This window comes from Rhinopithecus roxellana, chromosome 16 (genome assembly GCF_007565055.1).
Source record: "Rhinopithecus roxellana isolate Shanxi Qingling chromosome 16, ASM756505v1, whole genome shotgun sequence".
NCBI lineage: Eukaryota > Metazoa > Chordata > Mammalia > Primates > Cercopithecidae > Rhinopithecus > Rhinopithecus roxellana.
The window spans coordinates 41,263,095-41,282,209 of record NC_044564.1 but is presented as its reverse complement, the minus strand read 5'-3'; the positions used below and the strand labels follow the sequence as shown (position 1 = coordinate 41,282,209).

At 39.2% G+C, this 19,115-nt stretch overlaps 1 protein-coding gene across 6 annotated transcripts in view; it reads left to right on the top strand.

Moving 5' to 3' along the window:
* The first annotated feature begins 2,013 nt into the window (after positions 1-2,013).
* Positions 2,014-19,115, top strand: part of CEP78 (centrosomal protein 78) — a 32,136-nt gene continuing 15,034 nt past the window's right edge. For 2 of the 6 annotated variants that reach the window (XM_030920081.1, XM_030920079.1), the window contains exons 1-10: positions 2,014-2,549; positions 5,930-6,102; positions 6,199-6,271; positions 7,639-7,742; positions 9,650-9,824; positions 12,800-12,913; positions 14,437-14,501; positions 14,908-15,019; positions 16,614-16,658; positions 18,070-18,205. In XM_030920081.1, the coding sequence (XP_030775941.1) occupies positions 2,297-2,549; positions 5,930-6,102; positions 6,199-6,271; positions 7,639-7,742; positions 9,650-9,824; positions 12,800-12,913; positions 14,437-14,501; positions 14,908-15,019; positions 16,614-16,658; positions 18,070-18,205 (1,250 nt within the window). In that variant the 5' untranslated portion in view covers positions 2,014-2,296. Of the gene's footprint in view, positions 2,550-5,929; positions 6,103-6,198; positions 6,272-7,638; positions 7,743-9,649; positions 9,825-12,799; positions 12,914-14,436; positions 14,502-14,907; positions 15,020-16,613; positions 16,659-18,066; positions 18,206-19,115 lie in introns of all 6 variants that reach the window. The other 4 variants (XM_030920082.1, XM_030920080.1, XM_010364453.2 and 1 more) reach the window with 2 other exon arrangements.

The following is a 19,115-nucleotide window of genomic DNA, read 5'->3' as shown; positions in this document are numbered from 1 at the left end:
CAGCACTTTGGGAGGCCGAAACGGGTGGATCACGAGGTCAGGAGATCGAGACCATCCTGGCTAACACGGTGAAACCCCGTCTCTACTAAAAAATACAAAAAACTAGCCGGGCGAGGTGGCGGGCGCCTGTAGTCCCAGCTACTCGGGAGACTGAGGCAGGAGAATGGTGTGAACCTGGGAGGTGGAGGTTGCAGTGAGCTGAGATCCGGCCACTGCACTCCAGCCTGGGCCACAGAGCGACACTCTGTCTCAAAAAAAAAAAAAAAAAAAAAAAAGAAAAAAAAAAAGAAACCTGATGAACAGCAACATTTAGCATGGGTAAGCAAGATAAGCCCAAGAATGCGACTGAGAAGAAGAAATTCGAGAGGTAAAGAAAAAAAAAATCAGGTGGCTTCACGGGAAACAGGGAAGAGGGAGCTTTAAGAAGGTAGGGACACTACATTAATTGGTGCTGGAGACTAGCAAGAAACTGAATAGAGCAACAAAGAAATCGTAAAGTTGGACACAATTTAAATTTCCATCAACAGAAAAACAGACACATTACTGTATGTTTCTACATGTAACTCCTATACACAACAGGGAAAATAAATGAATATCTCTATATGTCAACACAGATGGACCTAGTAAAGGTAACGATAAATAAAGTAGGAAAAGAAAATATAGAATGTTATATACTGCTTACTTACATATGTAGCAGAAATATAAAGACATACATTGCAATGATGAATACCAAGTTCAGAAGAGCAGTTATCTCAGGGTCAGTTAGAGAGTAGTAGTGATTGGGAGGGTGGTTACACAAGGCTCCTCAACAAGAATGGTAATGTTTCATTTCTTAAGCTGGTTTATGAATATACAAGTGCTTACTATGATTTGAGCACGTAGCACATAGAAATCATTGGTGACCACATCTCCGGAATTTTAGAGGCACGTGCATGTGTGTGTGTTGGTAGTAAGTTGGAATATCCGGAATGCAGTGGGTGGAAGAGGAATGCAATAAACACCATGTCTAAGGCTCTACCAGAGGAATATCACTGCTCTAGCGATGGGATAAAATTATCTGGATTCTTCCACTTTGCTTCCACTTAACTTTCCCGTCCCTCAGTTTCCCCTTTTGTAAAGTAGAATATAATAGTATATTCCTTGAGGAGATGTTAGGAGAATGACATGATTTCATACTTAAACAGTGCTTAAAATAATCCCGAGAACATTATTTCAAATAGGTACTAGTTATCAGGGAGTTAGCCAACATCATCGTCAGTACAAAACAAACTGATTCACAGCAAATACAATAAAGTCCTGAATTCATGAAACACTCTTCAATTTGCCAGGAGCCGTGTGAGATATGCAGAAACTACAGAAATTAAGGCTTATTTGTAGACATTAACATAGATGTAAAAGATTTAATGACCGCAGTTCACGTTCAATCAGTCGTTCCTACATCCCTTAAGAGCAATCTCTGTGCTGGCTGGACGCTGCAAACACAGACACATTCCTTAGATGTTTAGACTATTTTTTAAAAGTGCGTTGTTACATCCACATTTCACTTTTTCTTCTCTTTTTTTGAGACGGATTTTCGCTCTTGTCGCCTGGGCTGGAGTGCAATGGCGCGATCTCGGCTCACTGCAGCCTCCGCCTCCCGGGTTCCAGCGATTTTCCTTCCTCAGCCTCCCGAGTAGCTGGGATTACAGGCGTCTGCCACCATGCCCGGCTTATGTTTGTATTTTTAATTGAGACGGGGTTTCGCCATGTTGGCCAGGCTGGTCTCTAACTCCTGATCTCAGGTAATCCGCCCGCCTCGGCCTCCCAAAGTGCTGGGATTACAGAGGTGGGCCACCGCACACGACCACACATTTCACTTTTATTCGGATCGATCAGTAAACACTTTCGTAAACCCTCACATTCTCCTGACCACTATCTAGGGTCGCTGCCAGCTCGCCGGTTCTCAGGAGGCGGGGCCTGCGTGCCTACGCACAGCGAGGACGTTGACGTCTTCGCGCACCGTTCCGCGGCACCGCCCACCGGCTTGAATCCCGGCGCCTCAGAGGAGAATGAGGCGGGCGCCAACTGCCTGGGCCGCGGGGCTGGAGGCAGCGCGGGAGCGGGACGTTGAGGGACCGGCCTAGCGTGGGGCTCCGGCCTTGCGTCTTCCGACCAAATAGCCGCTCCTGAGCCCGGTGCGCGGCTGCCGCCACCGCCTGGCCGTGGGTGCCGGAGCGGCCGGGCGGCGACCCAGGGTTCCTGGGTGGGCGCGGGCGGCGTCTTCGCGGCGGGCATCCCCCGAGGCCGCCCTCGGGCCATGATCGACTCAGTGAAGCTGCGCCGCGACAGGGCGGCGGACTTCTTCTCGCACTACGAGTACCTGTGCGCGCTGCAGGACTCGGTGCCGCTGCCCGCCTTGCGCGCCTGTCTCCGGGAGGGCGTGCTGGACTTCAACGCCGACCGCCTCCGCGGGGTGGACTGGGCGCCTCTGCTGAGCACTCTCAAGATCAATAAAGACCTACCCTTGATCTCCATCAAGAGCTTCTTCCAGCCTTGGCTGGGGGACACAGGTTTGTAGTTCCTGCCTCCAGGGCCCCTCTGTCGGTGCGGTGAAGTGGGTTTTTAGGTGGATGGTGTCCATTGCTGGGGTGTGTGTGCAATAGACGGGGTGTGCGGCCTGGAAACTCACCAACTAGGTGAGTGGCTTAAGGTCTCTAGGGCTTCAGTGTGCTCATCTGTAACATGGGCTTAATAACGAGACCCAGGTTATGTGCGCCTTTGCAAGGATTCCCTGCCCTGCTGATGCCTGCAGAGCTCTTAGCACAGTTTGGGACGTCATTAAACATTTGACAGATGTTACCTATTTTATTGAATGACTTTAATTTGCCAGATATAGAACTAAGCAGGTAGGAAATTAATATATGTCAGCTTTTGTCTTCATTCGCTTTTTTTTTTTTTTTTTTTTGAGACACAGTTTCACTCTGTCGCCCAGGCTGGATCCAGTGCAGTGGCGGGATGTCGACTCACTACCACCTCCGCCTCTTGGGTTCAAGTGATTCTCCTGCCTCAGCCTCCCGAGTAGCTGGGAGTACAGGCCCGCACCATCACACCCGGCTAATTTTTGTATTTTTAGTAGAGACGGGGTTTCAGCATGTTAGCCAGGCTGGTCTCGAACTCCTGACCTCAGGCGATCCGCCCGCCTCGGCCTCCCAAAGTGCTGGGATTACAGGCGTGAGTCACCGCTCTCGGCCTGTCTTCATTTTTTTAAGGTGTATATAAGAAGTTTGTAAAGTGCTTTACAAATAGAAGCCATTTGTAAATGTATGGTGGTATAATTAGGGATCCAGACTCTCTGATTATTCGGAAAATATGTTAGGTCAACCAGGATATATGACAAAATGCTGTTATTCCTTTGAGCACTTAGCATTTTGTGCATAATGGAGGCAGCTTCCTATAGAGGCTAGCTAGGTAACAGGAGGGAACAGTTTGCGAAAGTTTTGAAATTAGGAGAGAGTATGGCGAGCTGAGGTACAGGACTAGAATTTAGGGTTTGAAAAAGAGCAGAGAGAGTTGAGGCTGGAAAGCTTGTGGCGGCGAAACAGGGAGGGTCCTTGTTTGTCCTGTCATGGGTTATCCTGAAGGTTTTGGGAAACCGCTGTACGATGATGAGAGGGAATTTCTAGAGGAGCTCACTCTAACCTCCATGTGGAAGGCAAATTAAAATTGGAAGGATGGTGAATTGTTGTAATCTAATGGCCCAAATTAAGGTATAGAGAAGAAGGGCTGGGGCTGGGCACTGTGGCTCATGCCTGTAATCCCAGCACTTTGGGAGGCCAAGGCGGGTGGATCACCTGAGGTCAGGAGTTCGAGACCACCCGGACCAACACGATGAAATCCCATCTGTACTTTAAAAAAAAACAAAAAAATTAGCCGGGCTTGGTGGCTGGTGCCTGTAATCCCAGCTACTTGGGAGGCTGAGGCAGGAGAATCGCTTGAACCCAGAAGGTGGAGGTTGCAGTGAGCAGAGATTGCACCATTGCCCTCCAGCCTGGGCAACAAGAGCAAAACTCTGTATCCGGGAAAAAAAAAAAAAAAAAAAAGAGAAGGGTTGGATTTCAGACATCTAAGAGAATGGATGGGGCCTGGTGACCAGTTAGAAGAGGAGGGCAGTAAGTGTGGGTGACAGTTTACAGCAGCATCTTTCCATGACACACAGCTTAGTTGAATGAGATTGGGAATGGGAAGAGGATCTCAATTTGTCTTTAATGTTTTAGGAAGGGTCTGTGGGGCATCCAAATGTGTCTGCTAGGCAGATCTGGACCCAAGATTTAGGCTTTGTGGGAGGACAGGTATTTGAAGGCATGGGAGGGACCTAGATTATCCACAAAGAAGATCCAGCTAATTGTAGGTCTGAAAGGTGTTTTTAAGTGGATATGGACGTTAATATGTTTATAAGCTGAGAGAAAGAGGGAGGGTGTGTGATCTGGGAGAGGAAATGATTGTTGATTTATTTAAAAACAACCTGACCACTTGTGTGCTCGGCCCTTTTCTAGGCTCTGGGGTTAGCACCATCTCTTCTGCAAGGACAGTTCAACACATCTGCTTCTGAAAATAAGTCACATTATTCTCTATATCTCATTCAGCTGCAGGAACTGTTCTGTACCTCTGAATGGACTTTACTTAACCAAAATAATGACAGGAACCAAGTGAGGTGCAGTGGCTCACACTGTTAATCCTAACACTTTGGGAGGCCAGGAGTTTGTCACTGGCCTGGGCAACATAGTGAGACCCCTGTCTCTACAAAAAGTAAAAGATATTAGCTGGGCTTGGTGGATCTCTTGAGTCTGGGAGGTTGAGGCTGCAGTGAGCCATGATTTTGCCACTGTACTCCAGTGTGGGTAACAGAGTGAGACCCTGTCCATGACCCTCCCCCCACAAAAAATAAACAAAACAGGAGCCAAAAGAAATTAAAGATGGGAGGGACCTCAGAGTCAACGCTAGCCTACTAGATCTTGCCTAATACTTTGCCCTGAATGTAAGAAAAAGGTATTACAGATCATTCTTGTCAAGATAGTCTTCACTGAACCTTCTTTATCTCTTGCATCCAGTGGGTCTAGGTTGTAGATTTTAACTCCTACATATTGCTTGTCCATCCTTAATTACATTTTGCTTGGACTATTGCAGAAGCTCCTAGCTAGTTTTGCTGCCCCTGAGCTTGGTTTTTCTCAGTTCATCTGCCTACTTTGGTTCAAGTGATCTTTCTAAAAGGAAAAGACATGCTTAAAGTGGCATGCCCACACAGGACTAGTGTGTATTGGTTGCTTGTGTTCTGCACAGAGGCATTGAAATCCCAACTGTGTTCTGTTAAGCCTCCTGGGGTTGGTCTTGAGGAAAGGGAGCTTTTTCCCATGTCCTTTATCTCTTTGGTCCTCCAGCAGTGAGGTACATTTTTCTGACCTGCTAGGGGTATCCTTAATGTGTCAGTGGTAGCCCTGGTCCTCATCACCTGTGAGGTAAAAGTCAACTCTCGCAGGCTTGCTTCTCCCTGCCTCTCTGTAAATTTCTGACTCTACCTGCTACAGCTCTGGGCTTTAGTCATATCCACCTGCAGTTTTCCAGTGCCCGGCAGGTGTCAGGGTTAGATGACTTTGCTCTTGCTGTTTCCTCTGGTTAATGCATCACCCACTCTGACCACATGTTGTTGTTCTCATCTTTCTAGATTCAGCTTCAGGATTATCTTGAAGCCATCCTTTCAGTGCACCTTCTTTGCTTCCATGAGAACCTCTATGTACGTAGTTTGATATATCTCATGTGGCTTGAGTTTACATGTGTCTGTCCTTAAGAGGACTTTAAGGACATGGCTCATTTCTATGTCTTAGCACAGAGCAAATGTTTTTGAATGATACATTGTATGATTGAAGTCACTAACTTTCCTTTATCTTTGTTTTAGGTTCTGACGTAAATAAATTTTGCAGAAGTCGTGTTCCTGCGATAAGATACAAAGATGTGACCTTCCAGTTGTGTAAAGCTCTTAAAGGCTGTTTAAGTATATCAAGTGTGCTAAAGAACCTGGAGCTAAATGGACTAATTCTGAGAGAGAGGGATTTAACTATTTTAGCAAAGGTAAGCTTTGTCTCATTTGGCCTGTAGACATTTGATAGTTGCTTTTGGAGGAAAAAAAACCTCAATAACATTTTTAACTTTTCCCCCTCATTAAAGGGATTGAATAAATCGACTTCTTTGGTGCACCTGTCTCTTGCAAATTGTCCAATTGGAGATGGAGGTTTAGAAAGTGAGTTTAAATTTAATTTAACTCTTGTCCGGTCAGGTCGGTTTCATGTTTCCCTACATGCCATGTTAATTCTCGTCTGTACCTTTATCTTACTACTGCCTCGTGTGCTTGTTCAAACCTTGGTCCAGTCTCAAGTCTACCATGAAAGCTTGGCATGCTGAATATAATCTAAACTAACTTTACTTAAGTTTGTGTTAAACCACAGACCACACAGATATATACCATCTGGTATTCTCTGTTTTTTTGTGTTTGTTCATATTTTAGAGTTTTTCTTCAAGAAATATTTATGGGAAGGAAATAGCAAGATGTAAAGAGGCCGGGCGCGGTGGCTCACGCCTGTAATCCCAGCACTTTGGGAGGCCGAGGCAGGTGGATCACGAGGTCAGGAGATCGAGACCATCCTGGCTAACATGGTGAAACCCTATCTCTACTAAAAAAATACAAAAAAAATTAGCCGGGCGTGGTGGCAGGCGCCTGTAGTCCCAGCCACTCGGGAGGCTGAGGCAGGAGAATGGCATGAACCCAGGAGGCGGAGATTGCAGTGAGCCGAGATTGCACCACTGCACTGGGCATTGGGTGAGATTGCACCACTCAGCCTGGGCGATAGAGCAAGACTCCGTCTAAAACGAAAAAGTAAAGAGAAAAATCATCATTATTTTAAATAATTAAAACGTGTACAATCAATTTTTAATGTGCTGTGGTATGTTCCAAAATAGGAAATATAGGCAAAGTGCTGTATGGGAGCATATAAAAGGCTGGCAGACTCGGGGAAGGGGATGGGGTGTTGGAAATAATCACAGAAGGTGACCGTTGGTTGGGATCTTGAAGTCTTGACCTGTGTTCATTGTATGAAATAGTGGTCTGGAGGGGTAAGGAAGCCTGCATTTCAATTTGAGGGAGCAGAGGGTTTAAAGGCCTCTGTCTTCTATTTTTCTAGTACATTAGGTGCTCTAGTGTAGCACCTAATGAAATTCTGGGTTTATAGTTGACACTGAATTGTTGGTTGATAACAGATTGAGGTTTGCTGTTGGAAATGAAAATAGGAAGAGTTTTATGTTTTTTATGTTTTTCTTTCAGATGTCTCAAAAAGTATGTAGAACTGTACTGTGGTCGGGAGTAAGGTTGCAATATTCAGTCTATTCAGTTTTGGCATCTAAATAGAATTGAGCTATTGCAATAAACTGGAGTAACACTTTGTTACTGACATATTTCAGAATGGACCAATCAGTTGCCTAGGTAGATTGTAGATTGTGATTTTAAGAATACAACTATAAAATAGAAAAGATAGAAGAAGAACAAATAAATCAAGATTGACTAGGTTGTATAGACTCTTCGTCTTATTGTATATGGTTTTTTTTCCATTTTAGTTATTTGTCAAGGTATAAAGAGCTCTATCACTCTTAAGACAGTCAACTTCACAGGATGTAATCTGACATGGCAGGGAGCAGATCACATGGCCAAGATCTTAAAGGTAACTTTATGTTCCAACTTTCATGAAAATGTGTTATATGGTTGCCACACATTAATATTTTGCTACAAGACAGCAGTTATTTTTGTCTTTTGATACATACAGGGATTGCAGTTTTAGTTTTGTTTAAAGAATATGACCAATTTTCAGCCTGGAGTTCTACCATTTAGTAAAAGTAGTATGCTTAATCTTAGAAATAGGAGATCTAAAGCATAATAATTATGTTTTTCTGTAAATATGGTTTGTAAAACAATAATTTTAAAGGTGCCTTAACAACTTTATAGTGGTTATTACTACTGTATTTAGGAAAAAATTACATAATACTGTGACATGAAGCCTTTTTAGTAATTTGATGGTATAGACCAGGGGTAGTCAAACTATGGCCTGTGGACCAAATCTAGCCTATCATCTGTTTTTGTAAATAAAGTTTTGAAACATAGTCATGCACATTTGTTGACATATTAACTATTGCTACACCCTACACTAGGAGAGTTGAGTCGCTGCAAAAGAAACTATATAACCCACAGAGCTAAAAATGTTTACTTTGGGGCCTCTACAGCATAAGCCCACTCTCCCTGGGATAGATAATGGTTACACATGTGGATTCTGAAGCCAGATGGCCTAGGTTAAAACCCGAGCTCTCTCCCATTTAATAACTTGTGACCATGGGCAAATTGCTTAACCTCTCTGTGCCTCACTTTTCTTATCCGTAAAATGTGTATAGTAAGAAAACCTGTGTCTATCATTCTTAGGATTTAATGACCTAATGTATATAAAATAGTGCCTGGCTATCTAAGTGTTTGCTGTTATTTCCTCTTATTGCTTTTATACAGTTATTATGAATAGCAAATGACACAATTTTCATTTGACAGAGTCATAGGAGCTTTGAATCTTCTGTTGTTTTAGAATGTAATAAGATTTTTTTTCTCTTAAAATCAGTGTTCCCTGTTACCAAAATTTACTTTATGGATATAGAGAAGTGATTATGTCTTTAAGATAATACCTGTGGTTAAAACTCAAACCACCAATTTCCTAAGGCATATCAACCTTGCTTTGTATATTCTAGGCCTCTAAATTTGGTGTGCATAAGAAATATGTGAGATCCCTTGGGTTAGGAGAAGAAAATATTAACCTCTATATTTTTATATCATTTAAAAAAATCTGTTGTTTCTGTTTGGTTTGTAATATACATAAAATATGTATGTAGAACTTCCTGTATATAGTTTATTAATAAATAACATATATGTGTAATATTTACTTGTGGGATGTCCAGTCAAGTGTTTAGAGACCACTAGAGGACAGAATGATATAGTTTAGAGGCTCAGCAATGATAGAATTTAGAACCAATACCTTCACTTGGCGTGTAAAGAAAATAAAATTCTTAGAAGTTAACTAAGTTTTGGGAGGCCGAGACCATCCTGGCTAACCCGGTGAAACCCCGTCTCTACTAAAAAATACAAAAAACTAGCCGGGCGAGGTGGCGGATGCCTGTAGTCCCAGCTACTTGGGAGGCTGAGGCAGGAGAATGGCGTGAACCTGGGAGGCGGAGCTTGCAGTGAGCTGAGATCCGGTCACTGCACTCCAGCTCGGGCGACAGAGCGAGACCCCGTCTCAAAGAAAAAAAAAAGAAAAAAAAAAAGAAGTTAACTAAGTTGTCAGTTTACATAAAGTAATCAGTAACAGGTCATTAGTGGTTAGGGTCACACAGCTAGTCAGTGGCAGACTAGGATCTGGGTCACTGGACTCCTTACTCAAAATCTACTATTTAATCAGTCTCTCAGATTAACCTACCTGGCATATGTACCTGGTGTGTGTGTAAAGCTCTGATGTAATCAGCTGTACTTGGTTCCTTTTAGTGTTCCTATCTCTTTATTCAAGTGTATTAATTTCATCTTATTAAATCTTTAAAGTATCAGACCATGAGAAGGCATGAAGAAACCTGGGCTGAGAGTCTTCGCTATAGGAGACCTGATCTTGACTGTATGGCTGGCTTAAGACGTATCACATTGAATTGCAACACACTCATTGGTGACCTAGGTGCTAGTGCTTTTGCAGACTCTCTCAGTGAGGATTTATGGCTGAGAGGTAAGTTAAATGAACTTGTAAGATGGAAAATATTGAATTTTTGATATTAAATATGCTTCACTCTTGGCACAGTAATGTTGTCCTAAGGTTTTTTAAAAAGCCTCTTTTTTTCTCATAGGTTTTATTTTGCTTTTAAGCCTTTATGAAAGTTACATATATTCTTTATAGAAGATACCAAGTAACAAAAAAATAATACTACGTATAATCTTAATGCTTAGAGATAAACTGTTCATTTTGAAGTATACACTTTCAGTATTGTTTTTTCCTGCACATATATTTGTGTGCTTAGAGTTACAAGAACAGAACTATAGTGCACTTAACATTTTGTAACCCTGCTTTTTTTATTTAATGATGTATCATGTAGTAGTCTATTACATTGAGGCACAATAGTTTAATTTCCTGTTATTTGATATTTGGACAGTTTATGCTTTTCCCCTATTATAAACAACTCTGTAGTAAACTCCTTATGTATACATCTCTGTGTCCATTGAAGTTACTTTTGTTTTTTGGAGACAGGGTCTTTCTCTGTTGCCCAGGCTGGAGTGCAGTGGCGTAATCATACCACACTGTAGCCTTAAACTCCTGGCTCAAGTATCCTCCCACTTGACCCTCCTGAGTAACTGGGACTACAGGTGCATACCACCATGCCAGGCTAATTTTTGTATTTTTGTGGAGACATAGTCTTGCTGTGTTGCCCAGGCTGGTCTCAAACTCCTGGGCTCAAGCAGTTCTCTCGCCTTGGCCTCCCAAAAGTACTGGATTTCAGGCACAAGCCACTGTGCCCAGCCTGAAGTTACTTCTGTAGGATAAATTACTAAAGTTGAGTAACTCAGTGTAACGTATTTCTTAAAGACTTTTGATACATGTCACCAAATTGCCTTCCAGAAATGCTGTGCCATATTATAGTCTCATAAATGCTGGATTGTGTCTATTTTAAAACCTTAAACTTTACAGAAATGAGAACTCCCTGCTTTTTCTTTTTTAATGCAAATGGGATTGCTCTGTGAATTTTTATCACTTTTTTCACTCAGTATAGCATATCTTAAATCAATAAGTTTACATTTACCATATCATTTTTAGTGCCTCTTCAGAGTTCCATTATGTTAATATGCCATAGTACACTTAGCTTATTCATTCCTATTAGATATATAAGCTATTTCCAATTTATCATTGTTATAAACAGTACTTTAATACGTGTCCTTGTCCGTGTCTCTTATTATTTCCTTCTGGTAAATTCTTAGAAGGAGAGTTGCTGTGTTAACAGAATCTGCACATTTTAAGGGTTTTTAAAAAATGTGACCTTCACCAATCTGATAGAAGCATGATCACATTTAATTGTTTTAGTTTATATTCATTTGATTTACTAGTGAGATTTACTGGCTATTTTTATTAATTTGGCTAGTTGGATAATTGCATCCTATGCTCATTCTTCTGCAGCAAGAGTTTGTAAAGGTTGTACCATATTCTATCAGATCCATATATCTGACTTATTTCTGTGTGTCTTAGGGCTTCATAGAATATTCTATGATACTCCGTTATAGAAGCATATAACAATTATATTCTGGGTGACTTAAAGAGAAGGCATTCATTTCTCACAGTTCTGGAGGCTGGGAAGCCCAAGATCCAGATGCCAGTAGATAGGTGTCAGGTGAGGGCATTCTCCCTAGCTTATGGAAGGCTTTTGTATCCTCAAATGGTGGTGAGAGAGAGCTCTAGTCTCTTTTTTTTCTTATAAGGACATTAATCCCATGATGAGGGCTCCACTCTCAAGACCTCAACTAAACCTAAGTACCTCTCAAAGGCCCCACTTCCTAATACTACTACCCTGTTGGGGGTTAGGGTTTCAATATGCATTTTTGGGGAATACAGACATGTAGTCCATAACATGAGGTTTTGAAAGACTTCAGTTATTTTAATGTAGTGGTACACACGGTGCTTTTGCTCTGATGTAATATTTTTTTATACCTGTACTTTTGTGATAATCCTTTTGGGTTTAAATGAGGAGATTGTTCAGCCTCAGTGTTACTAGTATTCATGAGCATTTGTTTAGTTCTTTGACCTTTTATGTGAGGGAGAGTTTGTGACCATCATTTTTTCCTGATAGGTTTTTAGTATATAATCTCTATTCACACATTCTTTGCATTCATTATTTCTATCCCCTTAGAGTTCTTTCTTTGTCATTTTTATTCTAAAACTAACAGTTCCTACATTTTTCTGTTTGCTTTTCCCTTTTTTAGTGTCATTTTTTGAGAGTCACTTGGAGTTTGAATTTGAATTTGATGATGAATCTAGTGCAATTTCTGAGCTCCACCCAGTTTTTGCCTATGAGGTTTACACTGTCACTAGCATTCTTATTAATTATGAACAGATATTCATCCTGTGATGTTTTATATAGAGTTATTTTTCAACTCTGTAATCGTAAAATATGTTGGGTAATTTATTGGTACTAAAGGGAAGGTAATCATGGCACATCTAAGAAGAGGGTTTCTTTTTTGTATTGTGTGTGTGCATGTGGTTTTCTATTTTTTATTTTTTCAATACCCGAGATTGAAAACTGGCCGTGAGTAGTCTTGGGCAGGAGTCTTCCAGGCATGATTAAGTGGGAGTTGTCTGTATGTTAAATCTGTATAGAATTGGCTGGGAGAGGTGGCTCATGCCTGTAATCTCAGCACTTTGGGAGGCTGAGGTGGGTGGATCACGAGATCAGGAGATCGAGACCATCCTGGCTAACATAGTGAAACCCTGTTTCTACTAAAAATACAAAAAAATCAGCCGTGCGTGGTGATGGGCACCTATAGTCCCAGCTACTCGAGAGGCTGAGGCAGGAGAATGGTGTGAATGCGGGAGGCGGAGCTTGCAGTGAGCTGAGATAGCACCACTGCACTCCAGCCTGGGCAACAGAGCGAGACTCCATCTCAAAAAAAAAAAAAAATCTGTATAGAATTAGCAAGTGACCTTTTGTCTTTTATTGAAAGCTCTTGACCTGCAACAGTGCGGCCTCACCAATGAAGGAGCAAAGGCTTTGCTAGAGGCCCTTGAAACCAATACAACTCTGGTCGTTCTGGATATAAGAAAAAATCCACTCATTGGTATGTCACTACAATATTTTTTACTGACTAACAAATAGCAAAACAAAAATAATTTCTCATGTATTGACAGTTTCGAAAACATAATGTGTTTGCTTTCCTAATCTTACTCTTTTCTAATCTTGCACTTATGTTTTTAGTAGATAATTTACTGATGAAAAGAGTTATATTTATATTGCTCTTGGCTGCTACTCTGAATAGAAGTGAACCTAGATAATAAATCTGCTTCCACCAAGTGCATTATTTTCTTCCTGTAGAACTTCTGAATTCTTGGAAATAGTATTTCATTCATTTGTTGATTTGACAAGTAATTTTTGAATACTTCTATCTTCTAGATACTGGTTTAGGCACTAAACATGTAGCAGTAAACCAGCCAGACAAAGTCTTGGTCTCCTAGAGCTTACATTCTAGTGGGCGAGTTATATCAGAACTCAGATAGGTAATGTAATTTAGACAGTAGGAAGTGCAAAAATACCTTAAGGTAAGAGGACAAATGGGGACAGGTGGGACTATATTAGATAGGTTTGTTAGGAGACAGCTTCACTAAAAAAGTGACATTTGAGCAGAGACCTGATTAGGAGAGGAACAAGCCATGAAAGATGCAGATAAAGTACATTCCAGTGATGAGGAAGCAGTGAATATGTAGGTACATAGGTGGCAGGGTGGATGGAGTATTTAAGGAAAAGCAAGAAGGCCAACATGGTGGGAGCACTGAGTGAGGAAGAGCCTGATATGCTACGAAGTCAGACAACTAGCCAGGGGCCTGAACTTGTAAGGTTTGAAGGTCACGGTAAGAACTTAGATAATTCTAAATGAGCTGAAAACCATGGGAGGATTTTTGAGCTGGTAAGGGTTATATTCCAAGTAGTAATTCAATCAGATGACTTAGTGTGGAGAGTAGACTTGTAGGGGGCTATAAAAGGGAAAGAGGGAGACCAGTTAGGAGACTCACACTGATCCAAGTTAGAGATGGCTGTGGCTTTGCTTAGGGTGGAAGATTGGAGGTGGTAAAAAGTGGTTGAAGCAGGGTGTAGCTAACAAGACTTGTGGGGTATAAAGGAAATAATAATTTTGTTTTCAAGTCCTAGATGATTTTGCATACAACTGGGTGGTACTGTTTATAGAGAAAAGGAGGCTGTGGAGAAGAGCAGCTTTGGGGGTGCATCATGACTTTGATTTGTGTATATTTGGTGCCTTTTAGGCATCTAAGTATCTGGACAGTGTCTAGGCTTTTGATTTCCTATTCAGAGGTATCTAAAGCTATTTTAGTTCCAAAGTGTTTACATTTGATCTTTGCTGCTGCCAGAATACTAGCCATAGGGACAATATGCATGTTGGCATACTTCATTTTGTTTTTGAGGAAGAAGTTAGAATAATCAAAGGGGGAAAAGATATATAATTACATTATATGGAATTCATATTTAATTTCATGGGAAAAGCAATAATTAGTTGGCTTTTGTTTTTAAATGGGAATAGCCACTCATTGGGAAACAATTACTATAATTTCAATTGTTATTTTACTTTAGATCATTCTATGATGAAAGCAGTTATCAAAAAAGTTCTTCAGAATGGAAGCAGTGCTAAATCAGAGGTATATCATGTTTTATTTCTCTAGAAATAATTCTTATTTAATTGCTTTTCTTCTGGGATCTCACTATATTGCCCAATCTGGCCTCAAACTCCTGAGCTCAAGCAATCTTCCCCCTTCCCAGCTTCCTAGGTAGCTAGGATTCTAGGTATATACCACCGTACCCAGCTTTTTGTCTGTTTTTAATAAAATGAAACTATTAAGGCACTTTGCTGCCATCTTAAATTTATAGTCAAATCAAATGTCTTTTCTGTTTTTGTAAATACCATACGATTCTTTAATTTTGGGTCCCAGAACTGCTGATTGCAAACCTTTTATTAACTTAGAATATCTTAACAATTTCCATTTAAGATCTAACCCTCATAAATGATCTGTAACTGAAATGTAGTGTTTATTCTCTCTCTTTTAGTACCAGTGGATAACTTCTCCATCAGTGAAGGAACCATCCAAAACTGCTAAACAGAAAAAGAGAACTATAATTCTAGGAAGTGGTCACAAAGGAAAAGCTACTATTAGAATTGGTAACCTTTTCGGTCTTGGCTTTTTAATGCTACTAGTGTTCTAGTGTGTTAAAATTAAAATCTCTTCTCATTTATGATATTGACGGTAACAACCAATTTTGACTCTGTGCATATTATGAGGACTATAATTATTCTGATTATGAGAATTTATGGAATGTAGAAATAGTAAATGAATCATTAGGAAAGGGAAGCTAGTGCTTCCATTTAAAAAAATTACCCTTATTTGTTTTTCATACAATATTCATGATTTTGGGTGTGTTTTCTGATTGATGATTACTTCTGATACTTTGCAGTTGAAATTTGGGATGCACTTTGATGACAGTTTTAGCAGCAGTGCTTTTGTATGATTTTGTTGTTGTTGTTAATGAAGAATTATCCTTTCATACTACAGAAAACAAAATCTCTTCCCAGTTCCCTTTTTTCCCCTTGTTTCCTCCTCCTTCCTTGCAAATTCTTACCCAAAGTTGTTGAATCAGGTAGCACCTTGCTTCTTTCAATGATGAAAAAACCTTAAAATGTATGTAATCCTTATAAAACAATACTGCAGGTAAGTTTATTACCCAGAGATGGAACATTTTAGACAAACATTCCGTAAATGTTTGCTATTTATAGTTTATTTAATCTACCAAATAACAGTTTAGAATTTTGAAATTGTCTATAATTTTGTGACCAAGAGTAATGAAAAAAACTTTATAAACTCTTTATCAACTAATGGCATAAATTCACATTCTTCTGAATATATAAATTTGATATAATCTAGTTCTACTGATATTTTCATATTGTTTTTAAAGAGTCTTTAACTTTTATTTTCTAGAACACATTATCTTTAGTCATAAGTAGCCTTTTTTTACTGATAAGAATGAGTGACAGTGGAATAAGTTAAGCCAAATCTAATATGAAAGTGACCTTTTCTTGTAAGTAACTTTGAATTTTGAAACAGTAAAACCATGAAGACTAATACAGCGGAAAGAAAATAATTTTTTTATGTTTATAATCTGCCAGTTTCCCAGAAAAAGGTTTGTGGTGACTTTAGTTACATACCCTGTACATTAAGATCACCAAACAATTAATACCAGATAATCTTTTATTTGGATGCTACTTGAAATTTTTAAAAGATAATCACTTGACAGTATCACTGAACTGGATGCTTAAAAATGGCTAAGATATAAAACAATTTAACATAAAATATAAAACATTGGAAATGCTGTAATTTTAGTAGCTAGTGGTATATAATTGGACATCATTGAATGAGAACTAAAAAATCTTTTTTCTTAGCGTGATTAAAGAAATTGGAAATGTGACTGAAGTTTACAAGCTCACTGAGCTATTTTAAGAGTAACTTTATTTCTTGGGCTTTTTTTGTATTTGCCTCAGTTATTTGGAGACACAGAGGTAAGCCAAATCAGTGTCTGGCTATATATTTAATAGGTGTCAGTGAGTATAGGGGTTATATAATTTATGTAAATTATGTTACATTCATATTGAAATTACATGTGCAGACAGAAGATAGGAAACTTCCACTATAATTTTTTTCATCATCTAACAAGATAAGTAAATTAGTTTGGTTTTAACTAAAATTTCTGTTTGTGGCCAGGCACGGTGGCTCACGCCTGTAATCCCAGCACTTTAGGAGGCCGAGGTGGGTGGATTGCCTAAACTCAGGAGTTGGAGACCAGCCTGGGCAACTTTACTAAAATACAAAAAATTAGCTGAGTGTGGCGGTGTGCATCTGTAATCCCAGCTTCTCGGGAGACTGAGGCAGAAGAATTGCTTGAACCTGGGAGGTGGAGGTTGCAGTGAGCCAAGATTGTGCCACTGCACTCCAACCTGGGCGACAGAGTGAGACTCCTCCAAAAAAAAAAAAAAATTATATTTGCATTACTTTCTACACACACCACAAACAATACACAGGAAATTTTTTGGGGATAATTATATTAATAACAGCACACAATGAACTGAGCTCCTATATATTTTAAGAGGTATATAAATTTGTCCAGAGAAATGGCACAACATGATGTGGTGATTATCAATAAGCTACACTATGGGAAATATTTGTCCTGTATTACCACATACACGTTCTTGTAGATGCTGTCCTAAAGCTGCTAAAGTAGATCTTACATAGTAAAATAGATTGGAAGGATAAATATAACCATTTTAATAAACTTGTATTATTTGTTCTCAGCGATATCAGAAACATATATTTAAATATGAATTTTAATATATAATTTGTTTTAAATAAAATATTAATAGGTCTAGCTTTTGCTACCAAATGTTTCATAAAAAGATACTTGACTCTTTAATACTGAAATGTTGGATAAGACTTTATGCTTCATTCTTTTATCCAATAGGTTTCATGTGTTTCTTTTGTATTCTATAAAAGCAAATGAACACTGAAGGTGGACAGACATACAGGCGGCAACATTGACTCACCTACTACCCAGCTACCTTCAGTCTTACAACTTGGATGGTTTTTACATTATAAAATTAGTCCAGCTACCTTCACTCTTACAACTTGGATAATTTTTCCATGATAAAATTAATCTCAAATTGAAATTTTGGTCCAATTCAGAAGGTTCTGTTTGGTAGGAGTCATGGGTATATCTATGTTCTGTCCTTGAGATTCAGGAATGCCAAAAATATTCTGAGATTTAATAACTTAATATTTCTGCATAATGCATAATGAAATGTATCACATATAATCTTTCATTCTTTGGGTTACATGTTTTATTTACTTTTTCATGCTCTGCATGTCTCATATATTGAAGTTATATTTTAGTTAAAGTGATAACTTGTTACTCTAGACAACTTACATTTTTATATTTTTATATATTTATTATATTTTTTACTTATATTTAAATATATTAAAAATGTATTTGTTCTTATATTAGTGGCCTATGTAAAAAGATATTTACAAATTGATCCTGATTTAATGGCCTTGGTGTCATTGTCAGGTGCCCATTGGTATTCTTTTAAGAGTATACACATGTGCTAATTAATCTGTAGACCTTTAGTGCATCTTGATTCTTTCTTTTTAACACTTTCTCAAGTAGGATTGGCTACAAAGAAACCTGTAAGTAGTGGCAGAAAACACTCCCTTGGTAAAGAATATTATGCGCCCGCACCTCTACCACCTGGTGTGTCTGGTTTCTTGCCATGGCGTACTGCAGAACGTGCAAAAAGGCACAGGTAGGGTATTTTTATTTCCTATCTTTTAGGATAAAAATGGGATTCACAATTCTTTATTTTGGAGCTTCTGTTATGTGAGAGTTCTCTGTTTATGTCTATAGGGTAAAAATGACTCATGTGGCTTCTGCCTCATGAATCCTTTAAGGAAGAAAAACAAAAAATAATCTTAAGTAGGGTTTCAAGTTATTAAGTGTCACAGCAAGCTATATCCTTGTGGGAGTCCAGAGGAAACTGAAATTATCTCCAGTTGTGCAGGTGAGGAAGGGTTTCATTTAAAGCATATGCAGTTAAAACAAGTCCTATAGGACAGAATTGGGAATTTGGATATTTAAGATTGGGGAAAGGGCATTATAAAGCATAGGAGAGTGTTGATTAGACTTAATCTAACTCAGCCAACTGGCCTAACTCATTTTAGTGAATCATATTTAGTGAATCAAACCAGATATAACTAGTTTTAGCCAGTTACCTAGGGGGTAGCTATTCATAGTAATTTTTGTCAGAAGAATGTTTTAAAAATGTTGTACTATAATTTTATGCTTAATAAATGAATTAGATTACTATAAATTATTTTCAAATGACTTTTAGTATTCAAGAAATTGGAGATTAACAATTGCTTAAGAAGACAAAGAGAATTGATTTTAAATAGGACTGGAAATGGGTGCTATGTGAAATATCTGTTCAGTTGCTCAGGTTAAATTGAATATGTATAATCTTTATTAGGCAACTGATGACTATACTTATTTCACAACTGGTAATGTGAATTTTTATTGCATAAACTGTAGTGCTGAGGCCCTGGTCTTTACAGTTTCATTTAATAACTGCAGTTTCATGTCTTCTTGAGATACTTACTAATTTCAAGTCCCATCTTGGTCACAAGAAGTTGTGAATTAGAGAACAATTAATATCACCA